The sequence below is a fragment of the Phoenix dactylifera genome, chromosome 5, assembly GCF_051530095.1.
Source record: "Phoenix dactylifera cultivar Ajwa chromosome 5, Ajwa_hap1_PhDact_Kaust_v1.1, whole genome shotgun sequence".
Taxonomy (NCBI): Eukaryota; Viridiplantae; Streptophyta; class Magnoliopsida; order Arecales; family Arecaceae; genus Phoenix; species Phoenix dactylifera.
In genome coordinates this window covers 29006915-29016498 of record NC_143194.1, presented here as the reverse complement: position 1 = coordinate 29016498, position 9584 = coordinate 29006915, and the positions used below count along the sequence as shown (strand labels likewise).

At 43.5% G+C, this 9584-nt stretch overlaps 2 protein-coding genes across 2 annotated transcripts; both read right to left on the bottom strand.

The window, feature by feature from the left end:
* Positions 1-1761: 1761 nt before the first annotated feature.
* On the bottom strand, positions 1762-3751 carry LOC148703536 (chalcone synthase-like). The gene is made up of 2 exons (XM_088722181.2): positions 3470-3751; positions 1762-3117 (listed from the first exon to the last, which is right to left on the bottom strand). Exons 1-2 carry the CDS (start codon positions 3645-3647, stop codon positions 2126-2128), a joined length of 1170 nt encoding a protein of 389 aa, XP_088578307.2. The 5' UTR covers positions 3648-3751; the 3' UTR covers positions 1762-2125.
* Positions 3752-7213: 3462 nt separating this feature from the next.
* Positions 7214-9002, bottom strand: LOC149753538 (chalcone synthase-like). Its single transcript, XM_089930840.1, has 2 exons — positions 8719-9002; positions 7214-8365 (listed from the first exon to the last, which is right to left on the bottom strand). Exons 1-2 carry the CDS (start codon positions 8894-8896, stop codon positions 7374-7376), a joined length of 1170 nt encoding a protein of 389 aa, XP_089786966.1. The 5' UTR covers positions 8897-9002; the 3' UTR covers positions 7214-7373.
* Positions 9003-9584: the final 582 nt, after the last annotated feature.

The window sequence follows — 9584 nt, the reverse complement described above, 5'->3', positions numbered from 1 at the left end:
GCTAAAAATACTCTTTATATTGTCATGATAATTTATGATATAATATAATTTTATTCATAAAAAATAATAAAATTATATATGATATATAGTAATATATATCAAATATCTGGTCTCTTTGTTCCAAGTTTAATCTAATTGAGCACAAGCAAGTCTATCTTATCCTAGGTTGCCTTGTTTAGCAATTAAATGGGCCATATCTGAGCCAAATTTCCAACTGAAACACAACTTGCTCCTTAAAAAGCTGGTTGGTTTGGTGACCCTAATAGCCTAACAGCCAGTTGGACCATTTTATTTGCCATCATATCTTTAACTACTCATTAATTAAATATAACACACGCATAGGAATCATTTTTATGATATGACCTATCTCTAATTGGGACTAATAAGAAACAAATAATACCCGGTCTATCTCAAGAAGTTGTATATAGTTTCATCCATCTGAAAGGCCAAAACCTTTCCAAATTTATAAAATTTAAACATATGTGTTCCGATTTTCAAAAAAAGCTAATTTTCACTTTTTGGAGATAGCCATCATTTGCACCAAGCAAGTACTCCAAAACAAGTGCATTAAGCTACAAAAATACTTCATAATGAATTAATTGCCATATATTCAGTCTTGTGGATAAGCATCTAGCATATAGTTTTTATGAATCCGTTTGTTGTTCATTCATTGAAATCAGACATACGACCTTGTTCCTTTAAGATGTCTTACTTGTGCATCTTTATTTTATTTTATTTTATTTTTTGGTATAGGACGACACATTTGATTGCTAAGGAACATCACACTGGACCAATTGAGCATTTTGAAAAGAAACCATAGGCTTATGTCCAAGCTCTGGCTTATGCTAATGGTCATTCTCTTCAACTTTGCAACCAAGAATTTTGGGTTGAGTTTAGAATGTATCCAAGCACCGAGGTTGTAACAATGCAGTACCTCACCTAAAAAGTTAATCAGAATATACTATTTGATTCTTTGGCCTTGTACATGGATCTATCCGTTATCTATGTAAGACTGAACATATGCTCATGCAAGTCCTGATATACTCCCTTCATTTAAGCCCTAACATTCTTGGCGGTCTTAGAACTCACATCTGTTCAGATCCAATCATGACTGCTATGAATCTAATCATAAACACTATATTAGCTCCTGGTCAACCCATATGAGCTGTGCATGCTATAGTATCCCTTAGCCGATATAGACATATATCAAATCTGATTCTGACGCCTTTCTTATTTAAAAAGATTAGCCAAAAGATATTAGTTGGGTTTCTTAGCCCTCTGTAGATATTTAAATCCATGTAGTGCATAACTGATATGGGGCTAAAAAAATATTTCTGCTTGAGTAATCATAACGACTTAGGTAATTATTGTGAAATTAGGTAATTCTCGCTAGCTCCCTTAAGTATATATCAAAAGAAAAAAATAACACCTTAACACTAACACTTAAATTTAATTAAATGATGCTACTATATATAATCATAAAACAACCATAGCAGGGGTCTGTTATGACTACCATAAAATTGTAATGGATTGTTATTAATCAGCCTTTATGCACCTTCTCAACAAAAGAAAAACAAAAACTGTTCAAGCAATGGTTACGTATTCTTGACTTTCTGAAAAAGGAAGTCAACAATCCTCAGCTTGACGGGTGACGGAAAGTTTCCTTTAAGTCCGATACGGCTAGTGGTTTTTCCGTAAATTCCCTGGTTTATACGTTTCCGGCCCAAGCAAAAGTTGCAATTGATTTCAGGAGACGTGAAATAGAAGAACTCTGACCGCAAGCGCGCGTCCAAAGTAGGAATTGACTATAAGAGGAAGAGCAAGTTCAGTACAAAGGAGAAATGTTCGTTGCTGAGGCAGCGATTTAACTTAGGATCTTACATTAAGATTTCCCACTGAACTAATTCTTCTTCTTCTTTTTTTAACTTTGAGTAAACACTTCAGTATTCTTGAAGAAAGATACACTTGCTGATTGAGTATTTCACTATACCAGGCTTTTTATTCAATCATTTATTTATTGCATATCTCATAGATAATCTTTGAAAATATTGTTTGGTCGAACACTGCTTGAACTGAAGCAACGAGAAAAAAATGTAGCAATGGAACCATGGTGGAGTCTGAAACCCTAGATAGCGACACTTTGGAGGACGACGGTCTCCATGGTGAGCCCTGGTCCGAATCCATAGAGCACTCCCCAATCGAGCCCCTCTCCGGTGGTCCCTTTCCCTTCCTTCGCCGACCGCTTTCTCATCTCGTCCAGTATGAAGAACACGCAAGCGCTGGACATGTTCCCGTACTCACTAAGCACGTGCCGCGTCGCCCGGAGCTTCTCCGGCTTCAGCTTCAGTTTGGACTCAAAGGCGTCAAGTATGGCCGGGCCACCAGGGTGCGCAATCCAGAACAAGGAATTCCAGTCAGAGATACCCAGCGGCTCGAACGCCTCCTCCAGGCTCTTCTCGATGTTCTTGGAGATAATGGTGGGGACCTGGTTGAGGAGGTGGAAGGTGAGGCCCACTTCCCTGAGGTGGCCTTCGATGGCCCCCTCGCTGTCCGGCAGTACCAGCTGAGCCGCCGAAGCCATTCGAAAGAGCGGCCTCTCGACACCTTGGATCGGATCCGCTCCGACGATGAGTGCCGCTGCACCATCGGCGAAGAGGGCCTGGCCCACGAGGTTGTCGAAGTGGATGTCGTCGGTGCCTCGGAAGGTGACGACGGTGATCTCGGAGCACACGACAAGCACGCGAGCACCCTTGTTGTTCTCGGCGAGGTCCTTGGCGATGCGGAGCACGGTCCCGCCGGCGAAGCAGCCCTGGTGGTAGAGCATGACTCGCTTGACGGACGGGTTGAGGCCGAGGAGCCTGATGAGCTGGTAGTCGGCCCCGGGCATGTCGACGCCGCTGGTGGAGCAGACGACGAGGTGAGTGATGTTTGACTTGGGGCGGCCCCACTCCTTGATGGCCTTGACGGCTGCTTCCTTCCCCAGCTTCGGCACCTCCTCCACCAGGATGTCCTGCCGGGCATCCAGAGAGGGCGCCATGTAGGCGCACATGTTCGGGTTCTGCTTCAGGAGATCCTCGGTGAGGTACATGTACCGCTTCTTGATCATGGATTTCTCACCTGCAACGCGACGCAGCAAACTAACGTCAAAAAAAACGAGCGACTTGCATGCGTATCTCTCATTCATGAGTTTGGATGATAATATCGATCATCTAATTGTTGCATGCCTGAGAGAGTTTGGATACGTATGCATGCATGATCTGGATAAAAATGTGCTGCGGACAGCTCCCTCCATATTCTTTGTTTTTTTATAATTGGAAGAAAGATGGGAACACGATCGGATATCATGATTCATGCATGCATGCTGAGTAGGTGTCATGAGATAGAGCGAACGGGCCAAAGTGGTTTCTAAGTATTATACCAAAAAAGTATACGAGGAAGCAAGGCATGCAACAATTAATTAAGCTCTTACATATGCGCTTGAACTTCTCTTTGAGCTCGTGCTTGTGCTCATTGTTGGTGATTCGGAAGTAGAAGTCGGCGTAGGTGCTCTGGTCGACGGCATGAGGAGGGTTGGCGGTTCCGATGGCCATGATCGTGGCCGGGCCGTCAGCCCTCTGTGCCTTGCGAATGGACTCGATGCTGGCCATTCTAAGTGGAAGGGAGATGGAGAGATGGGCAGCGGCTGCTGAAGGTTTAATTGTTTAGGGTAGAGCGCCGGGGAGTGTGGAGGAGCATGCTCTTCGCTCCCATATATATAGCCCTTCTGGGCTCTGGGTGGAATTATAAAATGAGGGTGCTCTGGGCGTTGATCTCGCCACGGCACGTCCTGTCCCATCTACCCAAAAGATTGCCCGTGCTATCCACCAACCTCGGCCTTCTTCGTGCTCTACGTACGTCGGATGACGGGGCCACCTTTCCGGTAGGTGGGACGGTAGGGCGGCGTATGGGCTTGGACGCGGGGTTTGCTGGCTGTAATGCTCGTTGACTACTACTAGGTTGGTTAGAAGAGCTTGAATAATTAAATTAAATGAGTACTTGTTTCTTTAGTTGTTAGCACTAGCACGTAAGCAATGCCACTGGGTAAAATTTAATTAAATAATACAAAATACTAAAAATATGATCATAAGCAAAAGCAATAGATGCATCGACAATTAAATTCTGCATAAAATTCTATTTTGCTAGTCCGAGATAACTGTTTCATAAAAAACTACTATTATAATTAAAAAAGTTATTTTTCTTTGTAAAAATATATCTACGGTTATCTTTTAATCTAATCTGATGACAGTGAAAACTAGAGAGTGTCGGTCAATCTACGCACAAGCAGAGCTGATCTGACTAAGGAGCCTTCGAAGCTTGAGTCAAATAAAGCATTAGAAAATATAGAAATGGAGAGAAAAGAGAGATATAGAATAATATGAGATGCATAGCCCTTTTTTATAGACGTAAAATTCTTATTCAAAGTCTTAAGTTAAGTGGAGAACTATCTCTAGACTTTTTTTGTCGCGATCAGCTCAAGAATATGAATACAATTGAAATTAGTTTCATGCTATACCACGTGTTAGCCCATGATTGAAAGATGAGGTTTAATTAGCTACATCACATGCCCCTCCACTTCTTTGTTAAAGTCATTTTTCTCATCTCGGTTTAGGGAAATATGGTCCACCTCATCCTGCTCATTTTTTTAGATCATAGCTCACGTATTTAGTTCATCAGGATTTTAGGTGATAGCCGTAACATTTTGATAGGCAATTTGGGCGGATTTATTTAGAATCCAAAATGGTTGATAGTTTGTACGAAGAAATATGTGGCATCTGGTCAAGTCAGAAATGTGATCAGGCATATAGATCTTTGGTTGATTTGAGCCATTAAGATCTTTTTGTTTTGAGAACTATTGGGGTCCACTTCTTGTATCGAGAGTCGTTGAGTTCGGCCCTTTGCCTTAAAAGCCATTGTAATCAGGTTTTGGACCTGACAGTAGTTGAGGTTGACTCTTTGACCTGAGAGCCATTTATGTCGGCTCTTTCACCTAGTCGGCTCTTTCACCTAAGAGCTATTTAGGTCGGCTCTTGGACCTTTGTCCCTGGATCCGGCATTTCGAGCCTTAAGCTTGGGGGTCGGGTTTTCGTAAGCTGTTATTGTCCTCCTGGAGTTTGGCTTGTTAGGTTGCTCCTTTAAATCACCTTGCAGGAGTTCTTGTCGAATGAAATCGACTTAATCTTGCCTTTGTCCCCTAGTCAGCTGGAGTTGCTATTAAGTCTAGATGGATCTAGATCTTTTTGCACAACTGAAGCCGTCTTCATGCTTGGATAGATCCCATTTTTTTCTGCACATAAAAATTAAATTAAATTTTTTTTGATACTTACTATCGAGTAAACTATCTATCCAAATGCTTGAAGTTGTGTTCCTGAGGTTGTGATCCTATTGAGGTTGGCTCGAGAGTTTTTTGGCTCGATGTCGAGGGCCTCATGGTGTGCCAAGTTTGATCCAACCTAGCCTAGGCCAGGATTTCCTCCTCGTCTAGCTTTGCTCGCGACTAGTCAAGTTAAGTGTGCCACTTTCGATCCAAATTAGTATGGGCTAGGATTTTTATCTAAACAGTCAGTGGGTTGGATCCCATGGGTGTCGCCTCGGCCTATCCTAAGCTAGGTTTTTTCTCCTCACCTCACTTTTCTCGTCTCCGATCTAGTTGGGCATGCCACTTTAATCCGCCCTAGGAAGTTTTGTCTTAATTTTGTATTTGTTTGACGGGCTATTTGGTTGTAAAACTAGGAATTCGTGGGAAGCAAGGACAGTTTTTCCAAGACAACGTAAATATTCAACTCTGCTCGCGCTAAGCAAATGTATATGAGAGTAGGTTCAAATTACAATGTATCCAAAATGAAAGTGATAAGCTAGAAAAAAAATCAAAAGAAATTTTGGACTTTCATTGACTTGAACACCTTCCACGGCCCAGCAAAATCAAAAGTGGGACAAGGCAATATGGTTTTCTTATACCTTTCTTGACTGATCCTATTTGGTGGCCCTGTCTCCATCGCTCTGATTTTGTTGTATGATACACACACTTGAGCTGTTTCCATTTGGCATGTCAAAAATGATGCTAAAGTTGTTATGGCTAAAGGGGGTGGAGACAAGCCAGGTTGAAACATGCCAAGCATAGCGCAAGCTCGGTATTTGAATTTAAGCCATTTTGAGCTGGCCTTGAGCTACTCTTGAACAGCTAATGATCTACAAAATTCAAGCAAAACTAAAATCCCTAAAAACCTTTACATTCATATCTTGAGCTAAAAATACTCTTTATATTGTCATGATAATTTATGATATAATATAATTTTATTCATAAAAAGTAATTAAATTATATATAATATATAGTAATATACATCAAATATCTGGCCTGTTTTGTTCCAAGTTTAATCTAATTGAGCACAAGCAAGTCTATCTTATCCTAGGTTGCCTTGTTTAGCAATTAAACGGGCCATATCTGAGCCAAATTTCTAACTGAAACACAACTTGCTCCTTAAAAAGCTGGTTGGTTTGGCGACCCTTATAGCCTAATGGCCAATTGGGGCTAAAAAAATATTTCTGCTTGAGTAATCATAACAACCTAGGTAATTATTGTGAAATTAGGTAATTCTTGCTCCCTTAACTATATATATATCAAAAGAAAAAAATAACACCTTAACACTGACACTTAAATTTAATTAAATGATGCTACTATATATAATCATAAAACAACCATAGCAGGGGTCTGTTATGACTACCATAAAATTGTAATGGATTGTTATTAATCAGCCTTTAGGCACCTTCTCAACAAAAAAAGAAAAACAAAAACTGTTCAAGCAATGGTTACGTATTCTTGACTTTCTGAAAAAGGAAGTCAACAATCCTCAGCTTGACTGGTAAGGGAAAGTTTCCTTTAAGTCCGATACGGCTAATGGTTTTTCCGTAAATTCCCTGGTTTATACGTTTCCGGCCCAAGCAAAAGTTGCAATTGATTTCAGGAGACGTGAAATAGAAGAACTCTGACCGCAAGCGCGCGTCCAAAGTAGGAATTGACTATAAGAGGAAGAGCAAGTTCAGTACAAAGGAGAAATGTTCGTTGCTGGGGCAGCGATTTAACTTAGGATCTTACATTAAGATTTCCCACTGAACTAATTCTTCTTCTCTTTTTTTATACTTTGAGTAAACACTTCGGTATTCTTGAAGAAAGATACACTTGCTGATTGAGTATTTCACTCTACCAGGCTTTTTATTCAATCATTTATTCATTGCATATCTCATATATAATCTTTTAAAATATTGTTTGGTCGAAGACTGCTTGAACTGAACCAACGATAAAAAAATGTAGCAATGGAACCATGGTGGAGTCTGAAACCCTAGATAGCGACACTTTGGAGGACGACGGTCTCCATGGTGAGGCCTGGTCCGAATCCATAGAGCACTCCCCAGTCGAGCCCCTCTCCGGTGGTCCCTTTCCCTTCCTTCGCCGACCGCTTCCTCATCTCGTCCAGTATGAAGAACACGCAAGCGCTGGACATGTTCCCGTACTCGCTAAGCACGTGCCGCGTCGCCCGGAGCTTCTCCGGCTTCAGCTTCAGTTTGGACTCGAAGGCGTCAAGTATGGCCGGGCCACCAGGGTGCGCAATCCAGAACAAGGAATTCCAGTCAGAGATACCCAGCGGCTCGAACGCCTCCTCCAGGCTCTTCTCGATGTTCTTGGAGATAATGGTGGGGACCTGGTTGAGGAGGTGGAAGGTGAGGCCCACTTCCCTGAGGTGGCCTTCGATGGCCCCCTCGCTGTCCGGCAGTACCAGCTGAGCCGCCGAAGCCATTCGAAAGAGCGGCCTCTCGACACCTTGGATCGGATCCGCTCCGACGATGAGTGCCGCTGCACCGTCGGCGAAGAGGGCCTGGCCCACGAGGTTGTCGAAGTGGACGTCGTCGGTGCCTCGGAAGGTGACGACGGTGATCTCGGAGCACACGACAAGCACGCGAGCACCCTTGTTGTTCTCGGCGAGGTCCTTGGCGATGCGGAGCACGGTCCCGCCGGCGAAGCAGCCCTGGTGGTAGAGCATGACTCGCTTGACGGACGGGTTGAGGCCGAGGAGCCTGATGAGCTGGTAGTCGGCCCCGGGCATGTCGACGCCGCTGGTGGAGCAGACGACGAGGTGAGTGATGTTTGACTTGGGGCGGCCCCACTCCTTGATGGCCTTGACGGCTGCTTCCTTCCCCAGCTTCGGCACCTCCTCCACCAGGATGTCCTGCCGGGCATCCAGAGAGGGCGCCATGTAGGCGCACATGTTCGGGTTCTGCTTCAGGACATCCTCGGTGAGGTACATGTACCGCTTCTTGATCATGGATTTCTCACCTGCACCGCGACGCAGCAAACTAACGTCAAAAAAAAACGAGCGACTTGCATGTGTATCTCTCATTCATGAGTTTGGATGATAATATCGATCATCTAATTGTCGCATGCCTGAGAGAGTTTGGATACGTATGCATGCATGATCTGGATAAAAATGTGTTGCGGACAGCTCCCTCCATATTCTTTGTTTTTTTATAATTGGAAGAAAGATGGGAACACGATCGGATATCATGATTCATGCATGCATGCTCACTAGGTGTCATGAGATAGAGCGAACGTGCCAAAGTGGTTTCTAAGTACTATACCAAAAAAGTATACGAGGAACCAAGGAATGCAACAATTAATTAAGCTCTTACATATGCGCTTGAACTTCTCTTTGAGCTCGTGCTTGTGCTCATTGTTGGTGATTCGGAAGTAGAAGTCCGCGTAGGTGCTCTGGTCGACGGCATGAGGAGGGTTGGCGGTTCCAATGGCCATGATCGTGGCCGGGCCGTCAGCCCTCTGTGCCTTGCGAATGGACTCGATGCTGGCCATTCTAAGTGGAAGGGAGATGGAGAGATGGGCAGCGGCTGCTGAAGGTTTAATTGTTTAGGGTAGAGCGCCGGGGTGTGTGGAGGAGCATGCTCTTCGCTCCCATATATATAGCCCCTCTGGGCTCTGGGTGGAATTATAAAATGAGGGCCGGAACCCCCTCTTTTCTGGGCGTTGATCTCGCCACGGCACGTCCTGTCCCACCTACCCAAAAGGTGGCCCGTGCTATTCACCAACCTCTGCCTCCTTTTGCTCTGTGTACGTCGGATGACGGGGCCACCTTTTTGGTAGCTGGCACAGGAGGGCGGCGTATGGGCTAGGGATGCGGGGTTTGCTGGCTGTAACGCTCGTTGACTACTACTAGGTTGGTTAGAAGAGCTTGAATGATAAAATTAAATGAGTATAAATTAAATTTAATTAACTAATTTAACATAGTATAAATTATGATGGTATGCAAAAGCAATAGATGCGTTGACAATTAAATTCTGCACAAAATTCTGTAATGTTGGTCCACAATAACTGTTTCATAAAAAACTGCTATTATAATTACAAAAGTTATTTTTCTTTGTAAAAATATATCTACGGTTATCTTTTAACCGGATCTGATGACAGTGAATTCCATTCCCAAGTCACAGGGGTTTGGCTTAATGTCGGTTTTTGGGCCTGTGACCCCTGGAGTTTGGCTTTTGTC

Coding starts and splice junctions, on each gene's coding strand:
- LOC148703536 (XM_088722181.2), bottom strand. CDS start 3,647: ATGGCCAGCATCGAGTCCATTCGCAAGGCACAGAGGGCTGACGGCCCG. Junction 3,118..3,469: donor AGAGAAGTTCAAGCGCATAT/GTAAGAGCTTAA, acceptor GTCGCGTTGCAG/GTGAGAAATCCATGATCAAG.
- LOC149753538 (XM_089930840.1), bottom strand. CDS start 8,896: ATGGCCAGCATCGAGTCCATTCGCAAGGCACAGAGGGCTGACGGCCCG. Junction 8,366..8,718: donor AGAGAAGTTCAAGCGCATAT/GTAAGAGCTTAA, acceptor GTCGCGGTGCAG/GTGAGAAATCCATGATCAAG.